We start from the raw sequence: 21,624 nt of genomic DNA, 5'->3' as shown, positions 1-21,624 counted from the left end.
CAATTTAATTTTTATCTCAGACACAAAACAACGATGCTAAATAGAATAGTGTGTTAAAGATGCTGCTGAACTTGTTATCTCAGGAGAGAAGCAAACACATTTTAATGGAAACAATCCTGCCCCTGCAGGACAAAGCAATAACCCCCTTCATACAGCAACACCGATGTCAAGAGATGTCTAGCAAAACTGAAATGTTCTAGCCCTCATTTCAGTCTGCATTATGCAAAGGTGGATCCGGTGCAGATTTACAAAGTGAACAGACTCTTTGGAAATTCAGTCTGGACTCTTTACTGACAAAAAACACCAACATTGTATTTTGATTCCTCCTACCAATACATCAACCCTGAGTGCCTAACTTTTAAATTGCTTTCCTATGGAATACTATCATGTGTAGGAACACCAGATGCTGGTGTTACTGCTGTTAAAACCAGTGGCAACACTCTGCCTTGCTCCACAGTCATAGTCTCAGCAAGTATAAGTCCACCCACAAGGTATAAGCAGCACCACGCTCATCTCGAACAACTGGTCTAATGCAATTCCAAGTTTTGCGGTCGTATACCTCCATCAGATCTCACATACAACTTGCATGCACAGGAAGAGTGTGTTAGATTGCCCACACTGACTTTCTGTCTCCCACACATTCATTCATGGGCGATGTTCCTATAGACAGTAGCAATTTCATGAAAAAGAATATAATCCTGTCCTAAACAAACCAGATTTACATTAAAAAACTAGCAGAGAGTCACGTAACTTTAGGTCAAATCCATACCTTAGTATGAGCTGGCCATTACACATTTCTCCCTGCTCCTAAAGTGTCTTCAGAAAATGCACCATTTGTCAGAAATTTCAGCTAACGATCCCCATTTCCAGTGTCAATCTAAGTTCAGTAACAGTCTACAGAAGGTTTAACACCTACAATGAGATTAATCACCAGCTGAGCTTCTTTAAAATATTTGAAGAAAAGAAAAAGGTCCAGTGCTAATGAAAAAAAATGAATAAAATAAACTGCAAGAGAGGAAATTTTTTTTGTGATAAATACCGGTGGCTTTTTGAAATATTACTTAGATGACTGTGATAATATAATGTTAAAACTCTGCTTCTACATGTACAGCCCGCACATGCATAGGTAGCCGTAGATTTATTGCTATGATCATGTGTTAGACAGTTGTGTTGATTCTTCCATGTCTTTAGAAGCAAGTAATAATGACAATTTTTGGAGGTAATAAAATTTCACGTCTCTCGTATTAATGTGTTTCTATCACTAGCTCCTTAGACGCATTTGGAAACAATCAAGTTCTTACTTTAAGGAGCCTTAAGATAAGGTATCTGTGAGCTCTACACTTGGGGTAATTGATCACATTTGTTTCCTGTATGTAGGTTCGACTCCTCTTTCCCTTAAACTTGGCATGTTTCTCATTACCCTATGCCTTGTTAGCCTAGTAGAAATGTTCTACTGTGGTGAGTGAAAACAGGACGATACTATTACAAACCACATCTAATCGGGGGTGGCAGTCCTTCTCCATCTCCAGGAACTTTAGGACCCATAACGCCTTTCTGCAGAGCCCTCCTAGGGATGGAGGCATGCACCGCACCTCTGCTCAACGGGTTCAGCAGCACTTCTGGCCTCCAGGCTGGAGTCCTACAAAGTGGTTCTGCTTCAGGGCAGGATCACAAGCACCAGAAAAAGATGTGAAGTGTACCATGTTTGATTTTTCTTCTGATGATGAGGAAGCATTAACTCTTCAAGGTAGAATCTGGAAGCACCTTTTGCCTTATTTGTCAAATACCACATAGTAGCATTTGTCCACAGAGGGTTTTTTAATTTCAGAATACAACAGTATTTACTTTTTTATCCATAGCATTAAAAAAAAAAAAAAAAACAGCACACAAAAAAAAAAAAAAAAACCCAAACAACAAAAAACCACCATTTCACTTTTTTATAACAAAAGAAAAAACTTTGGCTTTTTCCCGGTCTGTCTTCACATATGGTTTATAACGGTACTGTTGGAATGGATTGTACTCTGCTTATGTTAAAGGAAAGTCATGGTGCTACATCCATTTTTTACCAGCAGAGAATTTGTCCTCATTTATTTTGATTGAAAAACTGCTGTTATGTTACATTGTAAATGGATTGCTTCTGTTGCATGAAAAATACGCTGTGCTGGATTTTTAATTTCCTTTCTTCTTTGCATTCCTTCTCCCCCTTTCCTATCAACAGTCAGAACAAGAAAACTTGAGCATTTACCAGAAAGAGAGAGAAGCAACTCTACCTCTAAAACTCAAACCCATGCTTGTACATGAACCAGCAGGGAAGATTTTAATCAGGCCTTGCTGGCTCTGAGAAATCACCTATGTACAGCACAAAACTGCTGCAGGAAGAGAGGCTGGGAGGAGGCAGGCTGCAGGGGTATTTCATTTGACTTGCTATAGACTTGTTTCTTGTAATATCTCGTTTAAAGAGCCAGGAAGATTTTACCTACTGAGAAAATAACCTATAACAGCCTTTAAAACTCTTGCAGCTGGCCAGGTTTGGTATTCCAAGGTAAAAGTCTCTTGCCACTAAGGGAGCTCCAATGCTTTCACTAAGTGATGTAGAACATGTTTCTTATATTCAGAAAGCAACGTTGAAGCTTTTATTAAGCAGTGCTATCTTCATCTCACTGAAATTAAAATTCAGAATTGGCTACCACCGAAATATTTCAGTTCAGCAGAAAGCAAATACTTCACTAGGGAAATGTTATACCCAGGGAGGGATCATTATTGAGCTTAATTGATATTAGAAAAAAAAAATAAGATTACCAAGTGGGAAAGAAAATCCTGTACTCGTACTGAAAAGAGACCTTGTCAAATAATGAAACATCTCTGGCTATTTCTACTCTGAATTCCTCTCTTTTCTAAACACGCTTTTCATGCTGCATTGATGCAGTTCACTGTAATCTACCTAATTTGTTCCCATGCTCTTTCTGGGCTGTCTTTCCTCTCTGACCATCTAGAGAACTTCACACATTGTCAACCTATCATAGGTGAAAGCTTTTGAAGATCTACTACTTTTCTCCTAGCCTAATAAGGTCAGTGACCTTTCAAGCTCTACTATTTCCTTTTCTATCATTAGCCTGATACGTGCATCAGCTACCTCTCAATTTTCTTCATCTCTTCAATGCCTCACTTCTTCCTTTGGACACTGTCTAATTAGGAACTTAATTTCCTCTTCCCTGATGGAGTTTTTGATAATAGAGAGATCCTATTCACCCCTGAATCACAGAGCAGCACTATGATTTCCTGCTCAGGGTGTCTTCAGGTATGTTAATTAATTTTCATGGTGGCAGCTCTGCCACAAAACCACAATAGACTGACAGCTTATCGCTCCTGTAGAAAATCCACCCATGGGGAACAGTCCTGCCCAAATTCAATCAGGTTCACTTTGGAGTGATGGAAAACTGCAGTTGTGGAAGTAGCTAAGGACAAGGCTTTGATGTCCTGCCGAGCTCACGTTGCCTTGAAATCCCTTCTGCAGCCTGCACTGGCTTCTCCGCAGAAAAGGCACCAGCTTTTGGGAGACTGTGTCACATGCCCGTTCCCCAAACTCCCTGTGCTCCATCCAGGAGAGTGGCTGCCCCTGCCCCGGGTACATGCCACAGCCATCCCCTCTCTGCTTTTCTTACACATAAGCAAGTGAGAACCTCAGTCACAGGGGTAAAAGAGGCTGGGAGGGACCCAATAATTTTTCTCAGGTATGACATTTTAAAAGTAACTCCAAAGTGCCCAATTTTTGCACGAGCAATTGTGAGCACAGGAAATGCATTCTGTGAGAAAACCTTCGTGTTAATTTAAAAAAAAAAAAAAAGCGTTGTCCAAATAAAGCTTCTTTTACCTTTTGCTACACTGTTAAGGAAATGTATGATTTGCACAGTTGTGTTTACCACTTCTACTGCATTTTTCTTTCTGCCTGTTCTGCAACAAGCTATGCCCTTCCTCCCTGGCGAGGAGGAGTGCCAGGGCTTCTCTGCCATCTTCAAAGCGCTGAGAAATTTCTGGTAGGAGATCCATAATTACTATTTTGTCTATGCCCATCTCTGTTGGCTTGCACAGCAAGTGCTAGGAGCAGACTTGTGCGTGCTGTAACATCGCTGGGGTTGCTGGCACGACATCAGGAAGTGATTTAGCAGTGTCTATCACATCTGTCTTGGAAATCTGGGCTCTTTCTGCTCAGTCCCTAATGGAAAAGGTGCCAGGGACCGCCCCAAGGGTGCAAGGCTGGCAGAGGCAAGGACACATCCCAGGGCAGATGCTCCCACGCCTCCCACCCTGGGACAAGGTGACAGGAGACATCACCAGCAGTCACCTAACCCCCTCTCCCCACCAGCACCCCTTTTCTCAGTTTGTTTGTGATCGGTGGCAAACATAAGTTCATCTATTTAAAAACAAACAAGCAAACAAACAAAACAGGAAAAAAAACCCAAACAAATAAACAAAAAAACCAACTAAAACCCAAACCAAAACAACAAAGCCTGCAGCATGCTTGTCTTGCATCAGGGAGACTTCTGATGCCAAACTGTGCGATATTGGGGCAGAAGATAAACCTGAGATTTCCATTCCCCCTGCACTAGTCCTCTCTTGACCTTTCCCTAGCAGCTCTCTGAGATAACCCAGTACAGGACCCGAAGCGCCCAGCAGAAAGCATCACCTCCTGCTGTTAGCACAGCCCCTCCACACCAGAAGAAGGGGCTGCCATGGGCTTTAGGCACTGGGGTGGGACGGGGGAGCCCGGCTCCCTGCCTCACTTGCCTGGGATTTCCTAGGCTCCTTAGCACTGGACAGGCTGCCTTGCGCTCAGTGTACCTTGGTGCCCTGGCAAAAAGCTTGCTAAAGACCACCACTGGCATGTGCAGAGAGGATTTGTTATCCAAATAATACATTTTCTTGGTTTTCATCAGTCTTTTAAAAGCCTTTAACATTTAAAGGCAAACCTCCCCTAAAACCCTCACCAGCACCACAGCATCAGTTTCCCTCTTGCACACCTATATCTCAAAATGACCACATTCTTATTTACATTTTTAAATTGATCTACAACGTGCCTTAATAATCTTATGCCACTGAACTAAAGCATTTCGTTCCCCAAACAGTGTCAAAATAGAAGCAACTAAAAGACCGAGCAGGTACATCTAGAGACGGTGCATGCTCCTATATGCCTACGTCTCCGCGTTTTCCCTTCCTTTCTTAAGCCAGAGTTTGAGATTTCAGTTATTCTGCAAACAAGACCCAAGAGAGACACAATTAGACTCCCCTGGAGACTGACCCCTTATAGTGCCCACCTGTAGCCGGACCCAGATAGCATCCCATGCAATGAATTAGCACTCTAAGCTGATTAGAGCAGCTCTGCACAACTCTATTTTATTGACACAATGAAGAGAGGACAGAAAAGGGCCTGAAATGAGAAAATCATTTCCATGCTGACTGAATTAAAAGAACAAAAGAGCTCCTTGCAGTTGCAGCATTCAATTTGTCGGAAAAAAAGGAAGCCACTTAATGGATCACAATAGATCTGAGCAGACAGATGAAATTTAAAACTTCGGCATGAGTGCGATTACCAGCTAAACATATTCTCAATCATTTCCTCCATATGCGTAATTTAGTTGGATTGTTTACTTCAGGTTTTTTGAAAAAAACACTGCACGAGATTGTTATCTTTTAAGCGTCTTTGCATCCCATTTTTCCAAATCAAGGAAGGTTATTGTGTTGTCTGGTAACACATTTTGCCGTAACACAAATTACACTAAATTGTGGCTGGCTCTGTTTCCCTTTCTCCCCTGCTTCTAGAAGTAAATTAATATTTTCAGTATATGGAAACAAATAATGAAAGATCATCTCATTCAAAAGGAGACTTAAACTGATTATAAATCACATGCATTATTCCGCTCTGCTTTGAAGAGAATGAACATACTGCAACTTGTATTCTAGCAAAATATATTAGTTTGTGCCACTATAAACAGCCTTCTCGTTAAATTTAGGCTTAAGCTAACAGTAATAAGACAAGAATACAGACTATTAAAGGGGTTCCTGTGAATGATATATATAATTACTTACAAAGCAGATATGCAATTTACTTTAGCATTTTCAAATCAAAATCTACTTGCCTGTATAATGAAATATACCTTTAAAATAAATCTGTGAAAGAAATTGAAAACATCAGTATTTCAGGCCCCCCGTCCTCTAATTATGTAAAAGCTTGAATCTGATGCAGTCTTAATTCAAAGGTGAAAATCAGTTGCATGTGTAAAAATAGTCGTTTGCCAGTATATATTTATATTTTCTACATAATGAAGTATTAAAACAAGAAAATACTGAGCACAGTCCTGGGAGTGTGTTGGCATATAAATAACAACACTTCCCTGCAGATTCCTTGAGAGTTAAGTATTTAGGATTATGCAGAATGGGGCCCTTCGGCTTCTACTCAAAAGTGAAAAAGCTTATATCTCGTTACAATATCTACAAATCAAACATCCCTTGTAGACCCAAATTTCAAAACAAAAGTAATTTTCTGAGCCTCATTATTACTTCAGGGTGTCTGAATTCAGATCATTTACATCAATTTGCCCTGATGTATATTTTTATTTTCCCGAACACGTTTTGATCAGTTCACTTTACATCCTTTTTGCCATTCAGTTTACCATTTTACCAGCTTGTTTCTATTTCTGAGGTTAAAAAAAAAAAAAAAGTGTAAAGGAATTACAGTTGCTTATAAACCCTGTATTTTGAAGCTGATGCCCCACTAAAGAGAAAGCCAAGCTGAGTACTGGTAGGATTCACTTCTGCTGGCTGCTATTACTGGTTTGACTAAGCATTTCACAGGGGTAAATACCCAAATCATTCAGGGAATGACTGACACAGTATGACATGTGGTTAACAGCCTTACCATGCATGTGCTTTGCTTTCAGAAATTTTACCAACACCAACAGAACCTTCCAAATATTTCAGATGATAATTCTCCTCTACTCTTAAAAAAAACTTTTACAGCCACGTCTGAACCATTCAAAGGATTTCTGACCGGAAAGGTTACTGTAACCATTGCTTTTTTTGGTTTTTTTCTTCTTCCCTCCTTTTTTTCAGATTGATTGTGCCAACTTTTCTATGTATAATAAATAAATAAATAATAAATAAAAGCCATGTACAAAGCTTTGGGATATTTTAGCAAACTCAACATAGTGTAACTTTGCTGACAGCTTGTCACATTTCACTGACTGTCTGTCTGGGATCCTACGATAACATCTGCATTCACTCAGGGCGAGAGCTTACCCTAAGACAAAAAAGTGGGTCCTGCCACATAATGCTCCATCATTCTGTCAGTTCTGACATGGCATCTGAATTTTTTTGAATCACTAAACACTTTTGGGACTCTGGTCCTTATTATCTTTCCTTAGTTTCTATACTCACTCGGCAATGCTGAAAAATGTAAAATGTGCAAACAAGGTAGTGGACGGCCTGGGCTTTTTGTCGTCTAATCCTCAGCCCCTCATTCATGCTCACTGTTAATCTCTTAAGACATTATAAAACTGTTAGACAAAGAAATGTGAATACCTCTGCTTCTCAGCAGAATGGGAGGAAACCAAGGAAAATCTGGATCATGCTAAGCTTTTCTTTTCACCACAAAAATGGTAACTTAAACCTGTTGCATCAAATTATTTATAATTCCCAACACTAAGGCTTTTTTTTTTCTTCTTCTTCAGTGTTACAGAGCAAGCCTGGCAATATCACAGGAGGAACACTGCTGCCGAATTTTCCAAACACATCAAACGCATCCGTCACATATAAAAAATTGTACAAAACCCATCAAAATATGGGCAAATTGGGTTCTGATCCCTCCGCCGTTTCATGTTTGGCATGGCACACAGCTCATCACCCTGCCAGGGCTGCTGGACACCCACTTTGGGGAGTGGAGCAGGGGCTCAGGGGCTGTGGGTCTGATGGAGAGGGCTTGCGAGGGGATGCGGGATGGGGTATGGCACGGGTGCCCCCAGGCTGGCTGAAGGCTTCCTGGCTGGATGGGGAGAGGGCCCCATTTCACATTAATCCAGCTCTGTTTAGAGCAGTCTGCTATTTCAGGTCATCATTTCACTCCTCCTGACTCCCACTGCTGCGGGGGCATTAGCATGGGGACAAAAGCCGCTCAAGCACCTTTTCTAAACCCATTCAAAGTCAAACCCACTAAAAATCACACCCAAAATGATACTGTTGCAATCAGCTAAATTTTATTCAGGAATGCTGGGGCTGAAAACCAGAATTTTCATCTTCTACTTGTGCATTGTTGTCATGGGTGGTGGCAGCAGATAGTCAAGTCTTAAAAAACGCTCCAGAAGCACAAAAGTATTTGAATGCAAATGCCAAACAAGCCACACTTACAGAGCTGAATCCCTACCAGGAGGGTTTCTTTACACACACAGCAGCTTCTGTTAAAGTCGTAATTTTCAAATAATTATTTAAACTAGTGTGGAAACAAGGCATCATTATTTCTGCCTAAAACACATTTTATTCAGCTTCGCTTGCATGGGTGGGAGGGAACAGGCTTTGAGCACAGAAGTTGAAATGTTGCCTTTTTCACAACAATGCCAGCCATCAAATTTGGGAGATAATTTGAAAAAATCAACTTTTGAAAGGAAATAGCGGGGCCTCATATTGGTAGGGATTAAGCCGCTTTGCCAAGGGTGAAAGCGGTGATATTTCAAGCAGAGAGAAGAGTTTGTGGGAAGATACAGGCAGCCTGTGTCCCCCGGAGCAGTGGAGCACCCAGCCTAGGTGGACTGAGGGACACTGAAATGTTGACATGAGAAGAGCAGAGACAGGAAAGGATGCAGTGGAAAATTAAAATATATGTAGACACTAAAAGGCAAATAATCCGGGTTAGCAAACTGTGTACACAGGCAATGCCAGAGGCAAAGATGAACATTATGGTAGTGGCCTGCTGAAAAAATAAAGGAAGATGATGGCCAGAGATGGACCAGACTTGCAAAAGATTTGGAAAGGGCCAAAGAGAAGGAAATTACAGGGTTTTTCAAGAGGCTGAATAGGATCTTAGCTGACTCGTGAGGTTTTGGGATGGCATGGAGGACAGTAGCCCTGGCTATGGGAGGGGAAAGAAAACTGTGATGAAGGAAGAAAAGAGAAGTGCACTGCCAGGGGTCAAGGGATCAAAAAAATTCATTTTGAGACCACAGATCTTCAAATAAATAAGAAAAAAAGGCCTCCTTACATAGTCTTAACTGAGAGGAAACAAAGATACTGTCTTCTGTGCAGAACAGAAGGCATATTTCAAAGGCCATGGGCACGGCACTGCGGCACACACCTGCTCTCTCTGGGCATCGACACCATCTTCCTCTGCAGACACAGAGGGTTTGGCAGGTTCATTTCTGGTTTTAGCATTAGAGATAGAAAAACTGGTTTCTCTCCTCCTTGTTAACTGGTCATTTAGATGCCTACACACGTAGGTATTCCAAACAGGTAGATGCCACATTAACACTAGCAAGAAAAGTCACTTTTTCCACATTCGCATGCAGATTTTTGGCTTATGCAGAGGTTATCGCTAGATGATTGCTTAGATTTTGGCTTTAAAGAATATTTTCTGTAAATGCAGTAATGCTGATACTTTCCCATACCCAAACTGCCATTTTTCCATCTCAGAGAGACTTAAATTTTTGCACAAAATCAACATGGTTTTGAAATACCTGCTGCTGTAAGCAACAGAAATACCATGACCACAAATCTCTCAGAAAACATGAATATTCAGATTTAATTTTTTAACAAAATACCCATATAGTTATAGCTACATTTCTGAACGCCAATTTACCACTCGAGGTCATTTTGAGAAGATAGTAAGGCACTGAAAATTATTCTCAGAAATCCCGAACAGCTACGCACCAGGTCTCTGAGGCAGCATGTAAAAACCCGGCTCTGTGCACGTTGCCAATACACTTCATCAAGTTAAGACTAAGAACAACACTTTGGGAAACCCACTATACACAAGAGCCCCTTTACGCCATAGGCTTCACCCGATGAAATGTTATGCCTTTTGTGGGATCTTTTACATCTTTGCATACTAAATGCTAGGACTCGATTTTAAAAGGAAAGGCTACTTAACGTTTCTATTTTTTTCCAAATTAATGCTTATTGTATGTGCCAAAGTTAATGTGATTATACAAAATCGGGCTGGATTATGACAACCTATGGCCTCACTCCTGCGTGTGCCACCTACTGTTCAGCCAGGAAATACGAGGGCTGTCACGTCAATAAAAAGCCATATTAATACTCTCTGGGGTCAAAATACCCTATTAACAAGTTATTGTTTTCTATTCTTTACTTCCAGATAAGTATATTTTTGCACCATTCTGATAAACACACCCCAACCTGCAGGCTCTAGCAAGCAGGATTTGGGGCTTTTGTTTTGTTTTTAAAGCCTAGTGATGTCTTCATTAGACCAAATGACCAGATTTTCAATGGTACTATTAAATCATGCAGCGGTTTAAATGCCAAACCTCAGTGCTACATCCTCTGAAGTGCATGTGTTCATTTGGGTTAATAAGCATTTTGCCATACACCAACCCCTGTCTTCATTTGCTTCTGTTTAATGATGACCATCTCCTCCTGCCCACATGTACGCTTGTCTCTCCACTGCTTGTTGAGCCATCAAGACACACCTTTGTTTCATTTAGTATGCAATTTTCACCTCTGACCCAAGAAACTAGTCTTAGGCTTCCTGAACTTTATTGCCTGTTAATAGACTGCTGGCTCTCTTTTCAGCAGTCATAGAAATGGTGGAGAGACATTTAATTGAAAAGAGAGACAAAGCTAGAGTCTGAAAGGCAAAGTCAGTAGGGTTTAAAAAAAAATAATCCAGAAATAATATATTTGAGGAGCTTTGGATATTCTTTACGAGTTTGTGCCTCTCTACACAAATAAGAAAGACATCATTGATTTAATTATCTTCCCAGGGAACAATAGTATAATACTCTGAATGGTGCTAAATGATTGATCTGGTAATTCATCTTCTGCTAACAACTATCTATGCATTTTGTTTCTCTCCAGTCCTCAGACCGATGACATTACCAGCAATGTCACAGAGCAGCCCTGGGCTTTCATAAAACATCCACAGATGCTCTTTCCTGCCAGTATTTAGGGACACATGGTTATAATTTTGTCTGTATTTCTTTGTCATAGATTACTTTTAACTACATCTGTTCAATTAAAATTAAAGACACAGCTAGAGCCCATCAGCTTTATATCAAAAGTAACCTTTTAATGAAATAGGGAGATTTAATTTTGTAAGTGTTCTGATGAGTGAGAGATACCTTTCTGTTTTTTCAGAAGTTCTGTGTTTGGTGAATAGTTAGGAAAGGACATTATTACAGCATAAGGATATTATTGTACACGGAAAGGCATTATTAAAAGTGATTTATTGTCCTGTGTTAGGAAACTTATAGGAAAAGTCTGATAATATATTAAACTTGTTTATTATGGACTTCATATAATTTTTGAATAATGCAGCTTTTTCTTTTGACAAGAGCAATAAACTCTGCTGGTATAGACATACGTTGATTATCCCAAGTCAACTGTGTTGCTTAAAGAAACATGCCCAAACAATCAGCTTTTGACAGCTGCATCTCTTGTTATTTACAATAGCCATCACAGTAATAACTCACCATTTCTATATTAATAAGGCAGTGAAATTTATTATGATGGTATTGAAAAGTTATTAAGTACTGCATCCCAAGTGACAAAGTACCACAGCACTGTCACTATCCAAAAGCAGTTGCCCATCCATCACAAAGCTTTCCAGATGGTCCTGCATCTTTATCGCTCCCAGGTTGGTGACATCACCTGTTCACCCACTCAAAATTGATGATGAAAGCAAACAGATCTATCTTACTTACATTTACCAAATCAATTTAATTTTACAGGCCATGGCTTAGTGACATATTGACTGTTTTCCTTAATGGCATCTACTGTACTTAATGCAAAGAACTCATCTTTGAATCCTGGCTTGCATAATGTGGCATTTCATAATAAATTCTTTATAACATATTTATTTAATGGGAAGAATTATGATTGTTTGTCAGTTCTATTAGATGCAATTATTATTCTCTTCAGTTCTTTTATATTTTTCTTTCTGATGTTGTCTTTCTTAATGGCTAAATTCAATTTACAGTTTTTGTGTTTTAAAGGGACATCTGGCATCTCTCACAATTATTTTTCTTTGTATTTTATAATCTCAGAAATCTACTCCAATGTCATCTTTTCTCCCAGTTTATTACCTGCTTGGACAAAGTGCTACTGAACTCAAAATCTGCTCAGGTCACGTTTGAGTAAATAATAACTACCTTATTTTGAACAGGAATACAAATTCCTGAAAACTTGCCACAGTTCTGCTCTGAGGATGGTGACAAAACTTCCTTCCCCCCTTCCTACTTCTAAGTCCACTTGACCCTTATGGTTTCACTCTGCTTCCCTCAGGAGTTAATGCTCCTCCTGATTAAATTAAAACCTCGGTAGCTTTGTGGGGAATACATACACAGACCTACAGAGATGTTTCTGTGGCTTTAGATTGTGCTATGAAATGGGGAATTTTCTGCCCCCAGGGTCAAGGACATGGCAAAGCATCCTCCATGGATGGAGAAATAGTCAATTCTACACAAACAATTTCAGGTTTAATTGAGACAAAGGTTTTATCCGAGATTTCACAGCCATGCCACACCAGCACCCCCTCAGCTCCTGCACAGGCCAAAAAACTCGTCCTGATGCTGTTGCCAGGTTGGCTCTGGGTTGGCTCAGCAACTCAGCCCCATGAGCAGCATCCCTGGTGCCAGAGCTGGTTCAGGACAGATGCAAGTGGCACCTCCCTTCTGGCAGCCACCACAGCCTCTCAGCCACTTGTGCTATACAGTTTTGCATGTTTTCTGAGAATAGCTCCATTGGAGAGCCAAAGAGGGAGTTTTGCAGATCTTGTTCATGCTCCCCTTCCAGTGAGCAGCAGCAACCATGCCTGAGCCAGGAAAGGTTATGGTCTTTGTACAAAAAACCAGAGCATCAAATCCCACCAATCTCACGATGTGAGACTCTGCTTAATCACGTTAATCAAAGAATGAGGAAAACTGAAGAGTGGGAGTAAGAAACAGTAGAGAAAGATGACAGCGGACTACTCTGGGTTGTCCCCATGTCCTAACCTCCTTCCATCCACATGAAACAACCCAAAGGACCACAAGCTCCCCTTTGCTGTCAATATATTTAATTCAAACTGAATGACAAGTCCACCTGCTCATATCTTGCTATTCAAGGACCTGATGTTTGCTCATTTCTAATTATAAACTGTCTGCCCTCTGAGCAGGGAGAAAGCTGGTGTTAACAGCCAGGTAACTGGCTGGGGCATCCAACTGACATCACCTCTTGGAGCAACACTTTGCTCACAAAGCACCTGTCTACCTTGCTGCAGGACTTCTAGTGCTGCCATAGCATCTGACTTAGTCCCAGCCACACCACAAGACAGATGCAAACAACAGAAGAATTCAGACTGGTAACATTAGCAGAGCTGTAAGTAGTATCTTTTCTGTACGCAACTTTCAAGGGGCTGTCTTAAGCACCCTCATGCATACTCACCCCACGCAAGCTATACGGTATTAACTCCGTCCTATGTGACACTGAACACTATGTTCCTAACAGAGAGCTTAACGCAGCAGCTAAGCACATGCTTAACTCAAACACCTGGGTAATCCTGTTGATGATAAGGCCATGCCTAAGTGCTTTATTGGATGTCAGCCAGAGTGCTCTACGCCTTGCAAAGCCAAGCTCCAAATGGGCTAAAACATCACCTATGTACTGAAGAAAAGGTAGGGATGTCACCCCAACCTGCAGCTGCCAGAAGCAGATGATGCTAGGGTTGAACATGCTATCTGCAAAACTCGGTTGGGTCTTGTATTGATCAAAAAGCATCCCCTCCCCCTATAAAATAAATTATTCCTCTTTAGTTCCAAAGAAGAGAATAACCCACATTCTGCCTTTCCTCAATCATGATTTTGCAAAGGTTCCTGAGCCCCTGTGCTGCATGTAGACATGAAATACATACACAACGAGAAAATCTAGGCAAGGAATCTGCATTATACTCCCCCACTTACCAACCACCTGCTTGAGTGTGGAGTTGCTTTGCATCTTAATGTTCTTAAAAATAATTCAAGGAAAGGTCAAGATTTGGTCTGTAAAAGTCAGTGCAGTGTGAAAGTGTCAGACAACAGCAGAAAATTAAGTTGTTTTCTATTTAACACTAGAACAAACTCCATATCCCAAAGAAAAATATTCAGAAACGATTAAGCCTTTGTTCCTTTTATTTTTCCTTTTTGAAAAAGACATAATCTACTGCTCTCTCCCACTGTGATTTCACTGACTACAACAAGGGAGTTATTTCCCTCAGCACTGTCATTGTTTATTAAGAATAGCTTAACTCAAGTTTTAAGATGTGTGAATCCCATGTGCAGTTATTTAGAAGATGCTTTTTGTTCTGTTTTCATAGAAAGAGACAGATGTTGCTTTCAAAATTTGACAAAGGTTTTCCAAAGGAGGACTCACAAACAGGGGATAACATCTATTACACAGAGAGGAATCAGCTGGTAACGCCCATTGATTACAGTGGCAGTTTTTGGATACGAAGAGCAAGAAAACCAAGCCACCAGTTCAGATCCTACAACCCAGATTTGGAAGCATATACGTTACATTCTGACTCTAAAAGCCTATACCTTTACATTTTGTAACTTGTTGTTTAATTTTCATAAAGACAGATTGTATACCTAGAACCCAGAAACTCAAATAAACCTAAACTTTAATTGCAAAAATGCCAAAAGAAAGCCAAAAAGTGCAGAGTTGAAACCTAAAATTGCAACGATTCAACTCCCTGTAAAACAGCTGGGAGCCTGTACTCCAGAACAATTTTTAGGAAGCTGTGCAGTTTTCCCCAAAGACTCATATCGAAAACGTTAGAGGAGAAGTAAACAAATAGCCAAATGCCCTCCTAACTTCCATTCAGAAGTAACAGCATCAGTTCAAGCACACTCTACTGAATCGGAGATGTTTTTCAGCCTCACTGCCATGACAGGAAAATATACTCTGCTCTATAAACAGATTATATGCTGCTTTATAAAGCTCTAAAATATTTTTTACTTCTGTGACAAGCGTGATTTATTAGAGTTTATTGCTCTTGGTTTTGCCTTCCTAGAAAAGAAATAAAAGTTTAGGATAAAAAGAGCTGTGAAGAAATTGTCCCTGTGAATGAGACTTTGACTTTGCTGTAGCAGTAAAGGCCTGAATTTGAATATTCGACGTACACCAGAAAATGCCAGTTCAAGATAGGTACATGTGCTTGGGTGACCTATTCAAAGGCTTTCTTTGAAATACTCTCCCAGTTGTTTTTCATAGAAGGGCATGAACCATGATGAAATCACTAAATTTGTGTTCCCTTGCTTTTGTTTAAAAAAAAATTACTGCCATCCCTTAAAAGCTTGTTTTCTTTGTTGATTAAGAAGCAGTCAATTTTCCCTTTTCAAACAACCACTGAGCAACAGCCTCCCGACCCCCTCAGATATTCGGGCTGCCGGCAAATACTAAAACCTCAGTGACAAACTGCAAAAAAGCTCGACCTTTCCCCTTGTCCGGTGACCCCCTGTTCGATTTGTACTTTAGCTAACCAATACCTGATTAGATAATGCTTGACTCTAGATGCACAAAATGAGATAAAATTAAAATTTATGGCTTTTCATTTAAACTGGTCTACAGCACTCTAATCATGACCCAAGCACAACTATATCACAGCAAATTCTCTTTGTCCCAGAATGTGTTTTATGGCTGAAGTGTATAAATGGACACAATAGACATTGTTTTCTTGGACTTGCTCTGGCAAAACTCTGTGTCGATGCCACAGGGAGTCTTGCTATAGGGGAATGTCGGAACAGGCCCCATGAAATTCCTCAGCCTTCTGCAGCAGATTCTTCTTTACCACCAACTGCCTGGCTGCAAAATTTAACAGCAGCAGTTCCTCCAACTTCCACTTCTCTCCTGACCACTACAGGCTAATCCTAATATCAACTCAGATGGACATCATTCAGAAAAACTGGAAGTCATAAGTATCCCAACAGCTGCAAATACCCAAAACTATGACAAGCTTTTGCAAGGGAATAAAAATGTCCTTCTCAAAAATGTAGTTACAGTCCAAATTTGTATGTAGTTGTAAAACAGTCCAAATTTGTATGTAGCAATAAACCCTTCCCTGCAACATGCATGAAGGGGTTTGAAATTTTGTAATTTAACACTCTAGGCTACCTAGCAATCCTAAACAATTGCAAAAAAGGAACAAATCTTTCATAGGAAAATCAGTAATATATGCAGGAAGATGCTCATATTTCCTTCCAAAAATATTTTAATATGTTTACGCTGGTTATTTTCTTGAGAAGAGATTCTTCCTTCATCATCTAGAAAAGTCAAACACCATTGCACATTCAGTGTTTCACCTTAAACACAGAAAAATGCAGATAAAACTGAAAGATTGATTTTTCCAATAACTTAATCATCTTCTCTGTAGCCACAGGGGAGTGTATTCAAGAGAACTAAATAAGTACAGAAGCAATAGCAATGTTGCAAACCCCCTACGTATTTCTCTGAACAATGCACATGTGAGGTGAAGAAATGAGTAAGCCAAGACACAGCAAGATACTTTCTTTGGCCTGTGGGACCAGCAAGCAGTCTGAGCAGGTTGAGGCATCTCCCCTTCTGAAGCCACCGGGCACAGCTGACCATGAACTATTCCAGGTATTACATGTAATCAAACATAAGAGAATACCATGACAGTATCTGTATCAGCGCAATTCACTCAGCAAGCAAGCATCATTGTGGAAAGAGATTTTAAAACCTCCTGTACTGCAAAGTCGCTTAAATCCACAGCCAGTACCATATAGATATTTCGGTTCCATCTTTCCTCCGTTTAAAATATAATAATGAAAAATCAACTTGATATCAGCAACAGCAGACTGAATTCCCCATTTATTAACTGGCTTATTGGCACCTGGCAGGACAAGTGCCCTGTTTCACAAAAATGCCCATTCTGACAGAAAAATTGACCAGAAAATCTTAAATTTCCAAGACCGTATTTAAACCTCAATAAATGGTAACACCTTTCCCACACAATCCCACATTTCCTCTGACACTGCCTGAGCCCACACTCTAGTGACAGCTTCTCTCTCCCTTTTTTACCCCATGGCACAGGCTCAAGGAAACGATGGTTTCCAGAACACTGTGGTGATGAGCACTTGGGCTGGAATGGGCTCTGGTAAGGTCTTCCTCAGCACTACCAGGTCCCTCACATCTGTCCTTGAACCCTAACCTTCACCACGTACTATTTAACTCATTGTGTAAACTCTGGTAACCAGCATTTCTTTGTCTCTCTTCAATTACAATAAATATACTTAACCCACTTGTTAGAAAAATATTCAGTTCTAAGCTCCCCTGAGCACTGCAAAGTACTTAGAGATGAGTGGCCAAATTGCAGAGGGATTCGACCACTGATTTTGTGTGATTTTGCTCCAACATTTTGCAATAGTTCTCCCCAGCTGTCCCCAATACATAACACTGTTCAAATGGCACAAGTCTTGCAGCTTGAAAGGGATTTAATCTGTCAGCTGAGCTTCCAGCACTCTCAGGATAGGTGTTTCTTGTCTGGACTTTGCAGATCCCAAAACCCTAAGTATTTTAAGCAGGAAAACCATTATCAACTATTGCTGCATACTACCAGCATCTTTATCAGCGTGTAAGAATCAGGATGGGTTTCCCTCAGTTTTAGGGAGGCTATCCTGCACTCACCACCTGAGGATTCCCTTTAAAATACTCTAATTTTGGAATATGTTAAACCTGCAAGCACAGCTATGTCTCAACAGTTTTGGTCTAATTTCTGCTATCAATATCTGAGCTTAATTGTGGTGTGGTTAAAGGTCAGATTTTATGGTTTCCTGGTGCCTTTTTCAAATAACAAAGATTTCTCACCAGCAAATATGTTGTATCAGGGTCTGTTAACTCAATAGAATGCTGCCAAGTCTATAATTTCTCCTGACACTATTCTGTCACATTGTCACAAGTTTCACAAGAGTTTAAACTGGATGGAAAGTTTGAAATTAACTCACCGAGTGTTTATGGACAGTTAAGAGCAAATCAAACCTCTGTATTCCACCACAACTCAATTTTTCCTGGGAAAATGAACCTCCCATCTCTTCAGAGGTCAGTCATGCCCCTGGAGAGCCGTGCAAACTCCGCACTTCTCTTCTTATCAGAAACCAAAGGAAACGTACAGATGGAAAGCTGAGATTGCACTCTGTTTCTACAACACATTGTTAAAACTATGAATAAAACCATGCAAGAACTTTTGTTACACCATAACACAACGGGCAACGTGCACCACTTGAGGTCTAAAGCCCTGACGTGACCACAGACCTGCAGCTCAGCCAGCTCCACGGTGATACCTCAGGAGGAAAACACATTGCCCCCCAAAGCAGGGAAAGCAAGAGGCAACTGCTGTACTGGCCAGAGGAGACCTCGAGCGCCTTCAGGAAAAGCAACATCTCTCAGAGCATCTGCAGAAGTAACATGAGCCACATCATCCCCATATATGCTGGGTTTGACACCAGCGTCCAAACATACTTCACCAAATGAATGGCAAAACTCCCATCAAGTTAAAGGGAAGCAGGGTCAAACCCCCAGCTTTCAAAGTTCCCGAGTAGCACAAGGTTCTGCAAGAGCCATTTTAACCACACAATGCTAGATTTTAGGGCTGTTCTAAACGTTGTCGCCAGAAAGTGGCAATTCACAACCCCGAAAGCAGCACCCATTTTCTTTTCAGATAGTGCAGTGTCACTTGCAAACCCCTTGCCCACAGACGTACTGTAGGACTATCCAAGAGCAGCTTAAAAATGGTACAGAAATGTTCCAACAGCACAACTTCTTCCTCTTTTTTCTCCAAAAGAGGCATCACCTGTTAATATCCACCCAGACCGTTTTTGTGCATGAAGAGCAACAATAATTCCTGCCAGTTTTCTTTGTTAATTTACACTTCTTTCCATCTAGAAAGCCCTGAAAGACCACAGACTTCATGCACGCAAATATCCCCTGGCTGCTGCAGGATAGGACTCAAATTTTGCAAATACTTCTGTGTTTATAGACACGCAAGAGAGTTCAACAGACCGAAAGAATGTACGGTGTCTTACCTCCCAACCATAACTGGGATCGTTAAGGTGTGGCCGCTGCTCTCCCACAAAAGGGCCGAATTTTTCCCCTGCTTCAATCTTCCTTTTGGTCCATATCCCTAATCCTGCTCCAGGAATGTTGGATTCTCGGAGCTCAAACTCTGTAGGAATGGGAATGTCATCAGGAATGTATATTGGAGCCTTGTAAGGAGAGCTTTCCTTTGGTGTGAAAGCTTCGCTGGAGGTTGCTGGAGAAGACAGCTCTTGAATGCTGACGGATGCTGGACACTGGACGTTTGCAGCTTCTCCATCAGCTTCTGCTGCTTCCTCCAAAGGAAGTTCAGGAAAGCTTTCATACAAACATTCGTCACCTGGAAAATAAAGACAAAGAGCAGGATGTGAAATATCCTGACAGATTTTGCATATGAAACCCTTTTTCAGCCTGCACATGAAATGAAGAGGACAGTTTGTTAGGCGGGTGGCACCTTCATCAATCACTAGTCCTGCAGCAGAGCCTCACCCTGGAAGGAGCTGAGCCTTGTCCCTATTGTAGGCCTGGGGGTACACAGTGCTTCTCAATATTCCTGACATCAAAAGTGGTTTACATCATTGAACACAAGCAAGGGAATTACATACAGATGTACATGCAGGCACACCCTACTGTCCAATCTGGTCCAGATAGACCGCTTTGCATTGCATACTCTTTGAAATCACAATTGAAAGCCAGGATTAAACGTTACAACTGAAATCTAAGTGAAGTGAAAAGCAGGAAAGCTTTACTGGTCTTTCAGAGAGACAGACTGAACGTAAAGTAGCCAAAATTAAGTTTGATAGCCTCCAATTAGTCTTTGGAGGAAAGGATCCAGCCTACCACACAAATCTTGGCAAGAACTTCAGATGATGTAAATCAGTGTCTTACCATTGACCTCCAAGAAACGAAATGGTCTAAAATAAGTTCAGGATCCAAACAGCACCTTATACAGAACATGAACCTTCTCCTCTTACAGTTGCAAAAAAAGCTGGGGCAGATCCAAAACACATTTAAAAAACCCCTTCGTCTCTTGAGCTTAGCCAGCAAACAAAAAGAAGAAAAAAAAAAAAAAAGAGAAAAAAGGAAAACTCACTATTTTTGACAGTTCAAAATGTAAGGCTTATTGTAAATTCCTCTTAGTCAAAAAAATCTGAGTGACTTCAGCAGGGGCTTTAGCTGCACCAGCAACAGAGTACTCAACCCAACAAAAACACAAAAGGAGCAAAAAGACAAACTAACCAAAAAACTTCTTAATTATTTACATCCATTTAACTCTTGTAGTGTCAACATACTTTTCCTACACACAGAACTCATTCCATTTAATGCTAACCTAAATAGAAGGTGAAACTACTATTCTCCAAGAAATGAAGAGAGATCGGGTATTTAAGACCCGACCATGAGGATATTTGCATAATATTGTTGGCCCAGAAGTTAAAGTGTTACACTGGGCTTGGCGTTCAGAATAACTCCGTTTCAGTGAAGAAACAGGAAACTTTAAAATGTTCTTTCAATTTCTTGCTCATTTAAGAAACTATCCATGGTAGATTAGCACCATATGCCTTTTCCATTGGAAACTGGTCATAGCCCATTGTCTCTCACATCTTTGTTACATATTATCTCACGGGTTTATATCTGTACTTTCATGCTTCTGGTACTGCCTAAGACAAACACTGGGACATAACAAATCATTTGAATAGATTGCTCTCATCACATGACTGGCAAACTGGATTTTTCATCTGTGAGCAATTTATTCACAGCCATGAACTGTTTTTCTTTCTTTTATGTGGCACTGGCTATGACCTCATACATGTCACAAGCAAGTTCAGCTACCCATTCCCTCGGCCGCTGGTTTGGCAGACTCCCCCTGTACTTTAACAATTGAACCCAATATTGATTAGTTTGTCACTTTTCTAATACCTCACACTCTGAGAAGTAGAAAATCTTGACTGACTACCATTTAGCTAAGAAGGACACACAGAAGGATTTTCCATTGCTTATGCTTCAGAAATCCTGCCTGTCATAGCTCAGTGGTGCTGAGTTTGGCAAAGATGTTCAAGTGCTCGTGAAAGCACTGGTGTAGAGAGCTTGCTCAGTGCCTAGCACCTATAAACCCATGCCTGTACGTCCCTGCCCACAGCAGAATTCAGCCTGGACTCCAGGGGACAGGGAATAAGACATTAAAAGCATAGAGACACAGCTCCACCTGGATGCCACACTCACTTCACGCTGCACTGAGATGACCACATTAAGCAGCCATCTCTGTTACACCATGACATTGCTGCTGCCCTCAAGCCTGACTCTCTTCCAGCGTGGTGGGATGGGTGGGAGAGGTTGGTCTGCACC

At 40.8% G+C, this 21,624-nt stretch overlaps 1 protein-coding gene across 1 annotated transcript in view; it reads right to left on the bottom strand.

The window, feature by feature from the left end:
* MECOM (MDS1 and EVI1 complex locus) overlaps positions 1-21,624 on the bottom strand; it is a 346,217-nt gene that overhangs the window by 172,734 nt on the left and 151,859 nt on the right. The window contains exon 2 of the mRNA XM_055817377.1: positions 19,272-19,621. Coding sequence (XP_055673352.1) covers positions 19,272-19,621 — 350 coding nt within the window. The remainder of the gene's footprint in view (positions 1-19,271; positions 19,622-21,624) is intronic.

The sequence above is a fragment of the Falco peregrinus genome, chromosome 12, assembly GCF_023634155.1.
Source record: "Falco peregrinus isolate bFalPer1 chromosome 12, bFalPer1.pri, whole genome shotgun sequence".
NCBI lineage: Eukaryota > Metazoa > Chordata > Aves > Falconiformes > Falconidae > Falco > Falco peregrinus.
This window is presented reverse-complemented; position numbering and strand designations above follow the sequence as displayed.